We start from the raw sequence: 13504 nt of genomic DNA on the forward strand, positions 1-13504 counted from the left end.
TCCTTCCTTCCTTATTTTCTTTTTTCCATCCTTCTTTCTTTCTTCCTTCCTTCCTTGCTGCTGCGGCCTGAGAGCAGACGCTGCTGCAGGAACGCGAGCTGAACGAAGCGGCGCCTTACTGTGGACGCAGTCGGCCAGGTTGGTGAGCTGCTGGGTGTTGTTGAGGACCTCGATGCTCTGGGTGTAGGGGTTGTAGCGCACCGAGAACGGCCTGGGGATGGTGGTGGCAAACTTCCTGTTTCACAAGCAGCTCAGACTCAACATCCACACCTTCAAACCGTCACGTCAAACTTCAACATGTTTCACTGGGTTTTATGCAAATCACTAACATGAGCAGGTTATTAGAAGAAAAGCCACTCTGGGGATGATGCGTTCAAATGCAGCGTTTTATTTTTATAAAAATGCGTTATCTTTTAATTCACTGGTTCATATTGGACTTTCACATCAACAAGGTGAAATATCTAATATTCAAAATCTGTTTCTTGTGCAAATATCAAAACTAACTTATAGGACAGGGTGTCCAAACTTTTAGCAACTGAACTTCAAAATAAAAATCAGGTATTTTTTAGGAAAAATGCAAAAGTTATTGTATTGTTAAAAACAAGCTAAATACACAATATTTTGATTTTTGTGCAGAAATAAATTATAAATCATCTCATTGGTATTCTAGGTTCCTCTTTTTCTCTTTTTTATATCATAGTTTAATAAATTAATTTGCTCCAATTCTACTGTTGTGTAAAAATTTTGTACTCAAATTAAAATTAAAGCCAATTTTTAGTTATTATAAAATGAATATTTTGTGTTGTTGCTCAAGTTTTCCATTTTAGAACCATTTTAATTTGTCTACATCATTTTATTTATTCATTTTAAGCATTTCACCATCAACAGTCTGGTGAAATAAAGCTGTGGTTTTCATAAATTATAGACGAGGGACGCAAATAATCATTGCAAGGGACACAAATGGCCCCCGAGCCCCTGATTTAGAATCTTGTTTTAAATAAATAACTTTAAAATATTAATAAAAGGTACCAGTTCCAGTGGCAGGAAAATTAAATAATTATTTTCTTAAAATAAGCTCCTATTTCTTGCTCGTTGGTTAGTTTTGTTTTATTTCTAGTGTTCTGCGATATTTGCACCAGAAAGTAGATAAATACCTGGTGACATTTTGTGTTTTTACAGTGAGAATCGCCTAAAATCAGAGCGCATACCTCACTTTCTCCTTGGCGTCCTCGAAGCTCTCAGCAACGAAGTAAACGGGCTGGTACTCGGTAATCGGGTATTTTTGCTGGATGGTCTTCTCCGGGTCGAAAGGTTTCAGCTGGGGCTTATCCGTTAGGCAGTACTGAAAACGATAAAAAACAAAAACAACACGTTTACAGCATTCCTCAATGGTTTCCATAGCAACAGTAAGCAGGAAGTGCAGCATGGTTTGACAGAGTGCACTTCCTGCTGGTGGCTGATGATGTAAGAAGCTGACCTGGATTTTCTCCTTCGCTCACCCAGTGAACTGAATCACAGCCGCCCAGCAGGGGGGCTTCCCCACTGACACATTGAACTGAACTTGAGTGGACCACTAACCCACTCTGAGAAACAAACTGAATGTTTCAGAACAAACTTTCCATGCTAAAGCCTCCAAATAAGCATTAGCCCCTTTACTAACCCACAGACAACCCTACAAGAAACATCCGTTTAGCATGGATGCTAACCGCATAGCTTCTGATTTTAGTTTGATTTTAGTTTTTGCACCAATGTTTAGCCTCCACTTAGCTTGATGAGTTTGACTGGCAGCCAATCAGAAAGATGAGTATGGCAAATGACATTTCAGTTATGCCATAATTATCTAAACAACTACAATGCTAAGAAAATAGAATAAAATACTATTAGAATAAAGTTGCACCAGAAATAACATGAGAATGAAATAGTATTATGAGATTAAAGTTAAAATATTACAACTTTATTCTCATTATTTTGACTTTATTATTACTGTAATCTGATAATATGACTTTAATCTCATCATTATAACTCGTTTTATGTCGACTTTATTCTTGTAAAATAATTTTTTTCCCTGTAATTTTAGGATTTTTTTCCTTATGTTTTATTTCTCGTAATATTGTGAGTTTATTCTCATATTTAAATTTATTCTCAAACATGTAATATTATGATTTAATTCTTGTAATTTTTTTAAAACTTTTTTTCTCATAAGTTATTTATCTTTTCTTAGAATTGACCCGATGCTCTGTTGTTAAAAAAAAAGAAGTTTTCATGACAAAAACTATTTCATAAATTGTACCTCAACTTTCCAGGGCCGCCACAGTCTCCCCCTTGTGGCCTCCTTGCGGCCCACGGCCTCCACTTTGAGAAACACTGTGTTATCATGTTTGAAAGCTTCCTGTTACCTTCAGCTCCCCGAATGACGACAGCAGACCAGCTCCGTACACCTTGATGTCGGAGCCTTGCTTGCAGAGGCCAAACTCGATGGTGAACCAGTAAACCTGGAAACACAAAATACGTAAAATCTGATCTCTACACTTCTTCTTAAATCTTACTTCCTCTAAAACTTTTAGTGACGTCGACCAAAAGTTCTCATGGGCTGAGAAAATACAAGTAAAAACTAAAATCATGCAAATATTTGCAGGGAAGGGGTGTTATTCATTGTAGATCCAACTAGTTTTCAAATTCTTTGGAGCTCGACTGAACAAATTTATTCTCGGTTAAAAGAACAAAACTTTAGTAATTTCTTTCAAAACTCTTATGTTTAACGAAGTTTAATTGATTAGATAAAAGCTGATTTGGGTTTTACTTATAAAAGTTTGGTTACAAAAAGATGAATAATTTATGTTAAACATATGGATAGATGGGATTTATCTGCATCATTCTTGATTTGCAGTTGGTGGCCGCACAAAATCAGTCCAAGGGCTACAAATGGCCCACGCGCCACACTTTGGGCACCCCTACTTTAGAATCGTTTACTCACTCGTTTAGAGCCACAAATATTACATGAGAATTTTAAAGAACCATTGTTTTGTTTCTATATTTTGGTTTTAAAACAAAAAAAGGAGAGAAAAACATAAAACATTGCTGTTTAATTTCTTTATTTTAGTTGTTGCTAAGATCTAGGCTGTAAACATATATTTGGTGATTCATTCCCTTATATAATAACTAAGCCAGTGTAAAAAGTTTACTTTTGTAAAACTTAAATAAATTAGTCTGTTTTATTAAATTTTTTAGGCAAAAGTTTTAGGAGCCATTTCCAGTGGGGAAGCAATTTATTTGCTTTTGAGTTGGTCTCTCAACTCTAAAATTTTAACAATTTGACTCTTTCTTCAACAGTATTATTATTGTATAGTTATTTTTTTCTAAATAATATACTCACAGTAGCAAGTTTCTCAATGTACTCATCAGGGGCACCAAGAGAAGCAAGACCGATTTCCTGTAATAAAAATAGATACGATTAATTTTCCCACAGAAAAACCTAATTAAAACATTAATTTGTTGCAGATTATGTAAGACCTTTGCTTTAGGAGGATGAATACCTGAGAAAACTGGGCAAAACGAGGGTCAGCAAACAGTGGAACGTGTCCTAGGAGTTCATGGCAAATATCCCTGTTAAAGAAAATTACATTATTTTACATCATTAATGCAAAATTCATATTTAATTTAACGACAAACGTGTGAATGCGTACGGCTCGGGTGTGTATGTGGGCTTGGAGCCGTGACGGATGTACTGCGTGGAATGGAAAACTCGGAAGGCAAGTCCGGCCAGGAAGTCCCGGGATGAGAGCAGACCGGCTACTGGGCGGAGCCGAAAACCAGTACAGGCTGTGGGAGGGCAGCAGACATGAAACACAACACGACGCGTTTTCAAACACAGGAAGTGGGGCATTTCATTAGGTCAAGCCATCTCAAAATAAGGCGCTTCATGTTGTGTGTTATGTAAGAAATTCATGACTCAGTGGGTCATGAAGAGACATTTTTACTCATGTTGTTTCTAAAAACAATCATTTCTTTAATAAATTCCCTTTTATTGCTGTAATAATAAAAAATAAGAAATTAAACACCTGATCCAGTTTATAGAAGTTTAAATAATTATTTTTAGAACATTTATGACATTTTAAAACATAAAATTGCTTTTAAATTTACCCAGATTTACACCAAGTGCTAATCTGTTTAGCTAGTGATTATTAGCCAAGATTCTTGAATGGTTTTGCAAAATTGTAAATAGATTGCTTTTAGAAAAAAAAAACTTAGCCCTCATGGAAACATTTCTAATTAATGCTTGTGCTTATCCATTAAATTATTTACTCTTAACCAAAGATTACCTGACATTTTTCATTCAGTTACCTTATAAATTTACTTTTGTTGTATAAAGTATTGCTATAAATTATTACAAAGTAAATACCAGTTTTAGACAATGGCAACAACAAATCTGATAAGGATTTTTATACACTAAAAAAATGTTTACATTGGCCATTACATTACGTAACTGATTACAAAGTTTTAATATCTGAAATCCTGCCAAGCTTTTCTGTTTTATCCACAGTTTTCACTCAACGCTGTCATTTTTCTATTTTTAAGCAGTTATGAGGCAAAACCTTAAACTGTTACTGCAGAAGTTACTCAACTAGTTGTTGCTAGGTAACCAAGGAATGAGTGAGTTGCTAGGTAACCAAAGAGTGAGTGAGTTGCTAGGTAACCAAAGAATGAGCGAGTAAAGTTGATATTGCTGTGAGAGGTGGAGCTGCTAAACCTTTTATCTTATTTCCCAGAATGCCGTGTGGTTCTGGACCAGAGTTCGGTGGATATTCTATCAGATTATCTATTGATATTGTCTACCGTGACTATTATCCAGCTATAATCTGAATTTATTAGTCACCAACTATATAAATAGCTAAAATCAAACTGTAATCAAATAATATCTGATTCATCATATTGTAAGTCTGAGACTAAAATAATAATAATAGCTTAAAACTGAATGATTCCCTATAAGACTAAACTTTAAAGAAAATGTTTAATGGTACTTGATGTTATGCTGACACATTACCCATATCTCATTCTCTCATTAGTGATCTTTTTAATGTTGAACCAGGTGAAGTTCATCTAAATCCTGTTGTTTTTTAGGCCAAAAGTTGGAAAGGTCGAGTCTGGCTCCATTAATGAAACTCACACTGCAGGAAGCGGGAGACGTCCTCCAGCTGCGGGATGTTGTCCGGCTTGTAGCCGCAGTATTCCTCCAGCAGAGGGAAAACCCGGTTGTGTTCGCGGCAGGCGTGAGTCGGGTACAGAGCCTTGAGCTCCCTGAACACAACCCCCCATGTGACCTTCTCTTCCTCCGTGTACTCCACCCTGGGGATGGCCTGGCCGCTGGGACAGACGAAGGTAAACATGTCAGATACGTAAAGAAAGCAGTTTGCTTAAAGGATTAATTCATCAAATGAGATCTGAGTTATTTGCTGAATACTCGGCAAAGCAACCTGACTTGGTGTCTTGAAAAACCCAACAAACGTAGACAGTGATGTATTTTATTGCAATTTTATGTTGTAGACCAACAAAAACAGGAAATAATGGTGAAGTGGAACAAAAATAATGCATGGATTTCATTTTTACTCAGCTGCAGTATGTAAGTTTTATTTAAAAAATGTGTTTCACATAGTTGTTAGTAGCTAAGGTAAGGTAAATTTATGTAGCACATGTTCAGCAACAAGGCATTTCAGAGTGCTTTACATGAATGAGAAGGAAATGCAAACAAAAACAACAAACCAAAAAGAGAAACCAGCACAGCAAAAGAAAAACAACACCTTAAAATGTTCCAGTTGATCTGGGTTGCTAAGTATAAAGCTAAATGTTGGTCTAAAGTAATAAGTCCTTAATACTGTCACCATGTACTGACTGTGTAATATGACACAGATAATCTGTGAAAAGACCGATTGCCTAAGACCCTCCTCCTGGCTCTGATTGGTTGTTTCTGGCTACTACTTGGAGATGACAGAGAAGCCCGATTTTTGTATTTTTCCTCAAATTATCTCTCTGTTAATGTCACAACATAGTGTCAGTTTCAACAAATATGTAAAAAACATTTTTTGTTCCAACTCCAGCTAAAGCTTCCCATCTGAAATTTTTGTTGTTGTTGTTTTGCTAAATATCTGCAGCTCAGTCAGATTGGATGGAGAACCTCTATACACAACTATTTATTGTCTTATTCTCAGTTGGACTTCAACTAGGCCCTTCAGATACATCTTAATGTTTGAATTTAATCAGTTTCCTTGTTGCTCTGGTTCCATATTTGTTTTGTTTTGTGGCTGAAGATTCTCCCACACAAATTCACAAAGTTTGTGGTTGAAACGTGACGTAAACTGTGGAAAATCTTAAGGGATATGAATACTTTTGCATGACGCTGTAATAATCTTGTTCTTAATATTCAATTGACCCGAGATTAAAAAGAAAGAGATTAAATTATTCTAATTTTCAAGGCAACAAAAAGAACTACACTGTAAAAACACAAAAGTAACTGGTGTAGTTTCTAGTGAAAATATGTTAGTACACTTGAAATAAGAGGTTTTGGAACTTGTTTTAAGTCAGTAAATCCTTAATATTGATGGAAAAAGTACTGGTTTTAACATGCAGAAAATGTTTTAAGTGAAAAAGTTTTAAAACTAGCGGAACTAGTGAGGGTTTTATCAATTTTAACCAATTATTGAGTTAAAAAAAAGCTCCTACATCTTGCTGAAAAGTTACGTGTGAATTACCTTTAAGACATTTGCACATGAACTAGCCCTAAATTACTTGATAGGATTTGTGTTTTTGCAGCATACGCTAACATTTCACACCCTAACAGCCAAAAAATCTACTTTTTAAAGAGAGTAGTTACTATCTGTAGTTGTAGGCGATGTCAGCGAACTCCTTCCTGCGGGCTCTGTACACCGGATCTTTGAAGCCCTGGACGCATAAAGGGAAATCCATGTTAGAAGTGATAAATCAAAGAGTGGAAATCCTCCACTAAACCCTCTGTGGCCTTTGACAGCATTATGCACACCGTCTCCAACAAGAGCCTCCATCTACATATTCAAATGAAACCTTTGAGGAGTGTCTTTCAGTTCACAGCAAATCCATTTTGCTTTAATGACACTGGCAAAAGGGAGCAATTATCTATAATTACAGGGGCTCAATTAAAGCAATGACATCAATTTGTGAGTCTGTGTGCTTTCCATTACAATGGACGCTGGAGTGCGCCCTGTCATCCTCGTGGCCCGGCTTTTCATGAGCCGCGTGGGCGTGGACGTGCGTATCTTTATGAAAACATGCAGGGAAGACGCAGGATGTGGAGAAACAAGATGATGGATGAGTCAGAACTCACCGGGTGATCAGCATCCAGCTCCGAACCGTAGCTGAGGATCTGGTTGGCAAAGCGGTCCAAGTCCTGGATGTCCTTCGGGAACCATGGCACTGAAGGATAAAGACATTTATTACGTGTTTTTATTAACATTTTATGGGGTTTGAACACTTTATTTTGCCTCAGATATTTATTCTTGGGTTAATCTTCATTGGACAAGAGCAGCAACCAATTATTATTTCAGTAATTGATTATTTCAATGATTAAATGGATAAAAAAAATTGGCAAATTTACAGATTTTCCATTTAGCTATTTAAGTTTTTTTTATATACAATATTACAGAATAAATAAAATAATTTAATACCTTTTTTAATTAAATAACATAATATTCCTTTAGTGAATTCAATTGGGTGAAGCTAAAACTAAACCGTTTGAGAATTTTGGCAAAAACAATATTTACAGACATGTTTTTATCTGTAAATAAAATTATCTGTTTTAATTACAGCTGCCAATAATTACTTTTTTCTAACTTTGTATACACCAGTTAATGATTAATCAATTACTAAATTAATTGATGTTTACTCTAATAATCAATTAATCAGAATTTATCCGATTAATCGTTTTAGTCCTACACTGGGCAGCCAGATTAGGAATAAATATGAGGTTTTCCTAATTTATTAAGCACCAAATTTTTTTATGCATTTCTCTTCAGTTTTAATGTTTTTTTAAATTATTATTATTTAATTATTATTATTTGACATTTTTAGTATTGTTAGAATTGTTATTAAACGACTAAGGATTTCATATGGTGTCCTATTTTTTCACAGAATAGCTACTTGGAATAAATATTAAGAAAGAATAATTCCATATTTATTTTATATTTTTTAATTCTTTAAATCAATAAAATATGCAAAGGTGTCAAAAGCTCCTATTTTCTACCTCTTCAGTGGTATAAATTGATTATTATTTCTTGTGGTTGGTCTTTAATGCAGTATTTAAGTACATGACTTTTGCTCGTTCATTCAGATTTACGGCACACAGAAAAGACAATGGTCCAGTGATAAATCTACATTTAAGCGGTGTGGTCCAGCCTCGGGCCCATAAGGACAACAGACCCCAGATCAGGCTCGCCTATAAACAGCCTGTCTCCAAAACAGGCTGTAAATTCCCTGCGTCCAACTTGACCCTGACCAGTTGACCTTGGTGTCTACATGGATCCTTGGTGGGCCTGTCTGTCTCAGTCTGCCATGACCTTGGCATGTTCTGTCTCCCTGTGAGAAACATAGAGCTCCTCTGTCTGCGCCAGGCCTGTTGGTTCTCAGTAGCTAAACTAATGTGTTTCTGGAAACAACTAATAAAGAGGTCTGGTTGGAGGAGAGGGGACATGAGTCTTACTGGCGACACTCACTGTCTACTACCATGTCTGTCTTTGGTTAATAAATGAGACACTTCAGTGGTAATAATGGCAACTTCATAAAATTTATTTCAGCCATGGATCTGAAGATGGCAGTATTTAAATTTCACCCAAACATTCATGGTCAGGATAAGATTCAACATTTTATCTATTTTTGTTTTGTGCCTGAATGTATTGATGAAACCTGTTCAAAAACTGTTATATCAATCAATTCTTAAAATTAAATAATATTACTGAACATCTTTTCAGTCCCTCCACGATTTTGTGTTTCTGGTACTAATTTGGAAACATTTGCAATATTTTGCTTATTTATGACGGTAAATGCAACTATTTATTTCTCGCTGTATAGATCATGGACTGTAATCTGACATCAACAATTTTTGAGAAGAATCTGCAATAAACTCCCAATTATATATTGGCGCAAAAAAGCACAGGGCTTTGTTGATTTTGTGTGAATTTCCATGGTAATTCTGAAGAAACTGGAGGGACTGATTGATAAAATCTGGCAGTAAACGGATAAAAACTGCATTGATTGATGACATAATATTTAAGCTCACAGGCCTTGAGTTTGACACGTGTTTTAGACCAAAAGAAACAGGATTAGTGTTTACTTAATTAAAATAAATAAAACAAAAAAGTAGCCACAAAGTGTTTTTCTGGAGCATTTCCCAAGAATAAGTTAAAACTTTTCTTAACATCTGGCCAAAATATGCTTCTTAACTTTGACTAAATGTTTTTTTAAAGCCTAGCATTGCAAAAGTGGTTTGAATGCATAGCAACATTCGCATAATTTTTCACTCTTTCCTTCATCGTGTTCTAACTGCTATAGCTAACTGTTAGCTGTTAGCATACGTAACGTCTTTAAATATGTTGATTTAATTTCAGTGTTGTTTTAACTACTTTTGAGCTAAACTAAAGTCAATAATATAATTTAATTAGTTCAAGAACTCGTGTTATGTTGAATACTGTTCCGGTATCTGATTTTGTTTAGAAAAAACTTCTGTTGCTAAGCTAAGCTAGCTGCCCCACTAGCATGCCGTGAAGCCGCGCTACAGAGCTGAGCTAATTAGCTAATCTTGGAGCCAGGTGTGCTGAAGCAGAGACACCTAAAAGTTTCACGACGCCGTGTTCACCTGGCCCTGGAGGACTGGAGTTTAGGGTGAGAGCGCTACGCTTCTTGAATATTTGGGGTGGAACAACATTTTCTTGTTTTCTGGTTTTCTTGTGTATTTATTTTTCATAAGAAATTTACAAATTGTTCAGCAAAATGTCGCATCTTAACATTAACACCTTTCCCCAAAGGTCTAAAAGTTTTTTGTTAAATATATTTATTGTTACAAAGCAAATGTAATCTTTATTAGCAGGCTTCATAAAGTCATTATTAATAAGGTAAATACATTTTAAGTAAGTTTTCTTTTTAACTTTTCACCAAAAGCTGCAAGTTTTATTTTCTCAGTCCTACTATTGCATTGTCTTTGCATTTGTTTTCACTGCTAATCACTTTATGTTTATTTAAACACGAAAGATGTTGAACAATTGCACAGTTAAAATAAATTAAAATGAAAAGGTTTCTCAAATTGATGAGTAATGTCACTGCTTAGGACAAGTTTGTAATGTAATGAATCAATAAATTCAGCTAAATAAATTCAGAAAAATAATAAAATAGTATTTCACCTATACGTTTTGTAGATGTTGAGTAAATCGTTTCAAATAAATCTTTAAACTTTTCAGGTTATGATTTTTTTGGATCCATTTAACTATGGTAATAATTAGCTGGTCATCCTTAGCCTTACTTTATTGGGAATAAGGCTGTTTTGCCTATAGAATTTAGAATTAAATATAAGTTGGATTTTCAACTTCCTATTTTTTCTGAGAGAAATTGAAGCACCATTTCTTAGACTCTCAGCTGCTTATACATTTTTACCTCTCCACACAAGCACTTAGTTATGAGTTAGTTAATGTTGTGTTTTCAAACTGACCTGTGTCCTTTTGCTTGTTGCGTGACAACTCGTGCACATGGCCGCTGATCTGCGTGCGCAGGCTGTCGATAACCTCATCCAGGGCCTGAGAGCAGCTGGGCTCCACACTGATGAAGAACTCGTACTCTTTTTTGTTCATCCGCGAAGGACGAGACTCGATGTGTGTCAGATTGATGCCATTATCCTACACAAATGAAAGGGTAAGTAAGCCTTCATCTGTTTCAGCGCACTTCCTGTCTTTCACCACCAGAGGGTGTTGTGTGATAGCTAAAGTCGTGGGTTTATCAGCATCGAGGCCTCCATGACCTGCTGTTACCAGCCTTGAACTCTGTCTGCAAACTAACTCAGCCAGACTAGACTTGCATAGAGTGCATTCACAAACCCACTTCATGGAGGCATTTCTGCTTTCTTCAGCAAAACTCCAAAACCACAGGTTTTCCAGACGTTTCTTGTTGGCATTCCTTAGTGTTTTCTTCAACATGGAAGATACCTAGCATGTGTGCCAAGTCTTTGTTTGAGTGTTCTTTCTTGTTTATGCAACATTTGGAGGGAGGAAGAGGGAGTATGTTGTTCTCTTTCTACTATAGGCTTAAAAGAAGAGGCGTGAGTGGGAGCGAGCCTCTAATTTACCCCATCTGGTTCCTATTCCACTTTTAAGTGTGGGACCATGCATTGTATTTTTGTTTCTCTAGCATTCTTTAAAAAATAGGTCAAAATTTATATGATTATTAATTTTTACTTTGCAACAAAGACAGTTAGAATTATCTAACTAGTCAGTTGTACTTGAGATTAAAATTAATTATATTTTAAGATTTAAAGGACTATTATATTCACATTTACAAAAATAATTTGAGATGAACAGAGATAAAAAAAAACAACAAAATCAGGACTTCTAAAGAAACAAAAGAGAGGAGATCCGTTTTTACTTTATAAAGCAATAAAATATATTCAGTCCAGGTATAATGAAGTATTTTTGATTAAGTAGAGTGCTGTATCATTACAAAGCAATATATATTTAATTTATATGTATATATATATATATATATATATATATATATATATATATATATATATATAATATGTTTATTATAATACATACTTCATTTTCATTTTTTTTATTTCCCTTAGGGATTAATAAAGTATTTTTGAATTTGAATATGTTTTGTTTTCATTTATTTTTCTTACGTATACACATTGCCTGTTTTGTGTTTAAGATGTATTTGTACATCTTAGTTGCTTAAATTTCATTTATTTCTGTTTTTTTAAGGAATATCTTATTTTTGAGAGGTTCTTCCAAAAGAGGAAAAATATAAGTCAAAATTAACTTTTGAGAGAAGAGGTAGACTATACAAGAAAACTACTCATTTTTATTCAAAACTTGTGTTTGTGTCAACATGTGTTCATTTTAATCTGTAAATTAATTAAATTAAAAATAAAATCTCATCTTATCCCACTTCATTCTGTTTGAATATCCCGCTGCTTACCTTTTCTACCTTTGTATAAAAACTAAAAACCGCGCTCAATCTGGTATTTTTGGCTGAAAATCATCAGGATGCAGCTGTCACTTTGTCTGATTTCTCTTTACAAGCCGTCGCTCCTTCCTGAATCCTGCTGACAACAACAATAATGTTGCATCAGCCTGAAAGGTCAAGGTCAAGGCCGGCATCACAAGTGCACCACGCAGCTTGAGTTCCTGGCGGATTAGGAGTCAGGAAGTTGTAATTTTTCAGGATTTGAATGAAGATCAGACACATGAAACCTGTTCCTCTTGTTGGCGTTAACGTTGTGGTGGAATCAGTTGGTATCTGAGCAGCAGGGAGTCGGTTCTGTCTTCACGGTTTGGGCTGGGGGTGGAGCAGGGGGAGGATCAGCACAGCAGCAGCTCATAGGTTCACCAAAAACCTTAGAGCTGCTTGTTGACGGCAACATTTTTACTCAAACTTGGCATTGATTAGAGCCAAAATGTTCACTCATAAAACCTCACAAATTCCTCTCAATCCAAAACATTATTTATTACTATTTAATAATTAATTGTTTTTCTTTCACAAAGAAGAAAAACATGGACTTTAAGGGTATGCTGCTTTTCTGCAAATCATTGTTTACTCAGGCAGTCATACCATTCATGTACTCCAGAATCAATCGATCGTTTTCACTGCAAATATTTATTTTATCCCAGAATTAGTCATATTGTTAAAAAAACATCTCTAGAACGAAAACAAGGTGGAAAGCAAAACAGTTGATTAATTACATTAACCAGGAGATTAATCTGTATCCTGTTGCATCCTGTGAGTTTAAGCTAACAATTATTGTTTAAAACGATTAAATATCTCTCATCTAGAAGAAGAGAACCGGACTTTAATCTCAGAATTTTGACTCTAAATAATACAAAAAACTTTAAATTTCTTAGATCAAAAGTCAAAATTGAGAAAAAAAAACCTTTTTTCATTCAGTGGCTCTAATCCCCTTCTGTTCTAGAGACTATTTGAAGCACTCCACACCAAACTAATGCAAGGATCCATTAGTTTAATCTCTAGAGTAGCGCAGCAGCAAATGAAGGAGTGGCAGCTTATGGCAAGCAATTTGTGTATTTATTCCATATCCATTCAGATTCACATCACATTCAGATACTTGCGGACGATTATTTGAACAGATTCTTCTGAAATTGGGAAATTTGCCTCCATTTAATTTAACCAAAATATTTTGAGTCAACTTATAAGACGCTAGCAAAGCGTTTTATACTAAATACTAAATAAAAAAGATTTTGAAGATAATGAAGCAAATTAA

The 13504-nt window shown here is 35.1% G+C and overlaps 1 protein-coding gene across 1 annotated transcript in view; it reads right to left on the reverse strand.

The window, feature by feature from the left end:
* pah (phenylalanine hydroxylase) overlaps nucleotides 1-13504 on the reverse strand; it is a 23527-nt gene that overhangs the window by 4800 nt on the left and 5223 nt on the right. The window contains exons 3-12 of the mRNA XM_015054055.1: nucleotides 10721-10904; nucleotides 7352-7440; nucleotides 6866-6933; nucleotides 5165-5361; nucleotides 3684-3819; nucleotides 3534-3603; nucleotides 3374-3430; nucleotides 2397-2492; nucleotides 1209-1342; nucleotides 120-235 (exon numbers count right to left, since the gene is read on the reverse strand). Of these exons, the coding sequence (XP_014909541.1) occupies nucleotides 120-235; nucleotides 1209-1342; nucleotides 2397-2492; nucleotides 3374-3430; nucleotides 3534-3603; nucleotides 3684-3819; nucleotides 5165-5361; nucleotides 6866-6933; nucleotides 7352-7440; nucleotides 10721-10904 (1147 nt within the window). The remainder of the gene's footprint in view (nucleotides 1-119; nucleotides 236-1208; nucleotides 1343-2396; nucleotides 2493-3373; nucleotides 3431-3533; nucleotides 3604-3683; nucleotides 3820-5164; nucleotides 5362-6865; nucleotides 6934-7351; nucleotides 7441-10720; nucleotides 10905-13504) is intronic.

The sequence above is a fragment of the Poecilia latipinna genome, unplaced genomic scaffold, assembly GCF_001443285.1.
Source record: "Poecilia latipinna isolate Pla-1442-1.1 unplaced genomic scaffold, P_latipinna-1.0 Scaffold1226, whole genome shotgun sequence".
NCBI classification, from domain to species: Eukaryota; Metazoa; Chordata; class Actinopteri; order Cyprinodontiformes; family Poeciliidae; genus Poecilia; species Poecilia latipinna.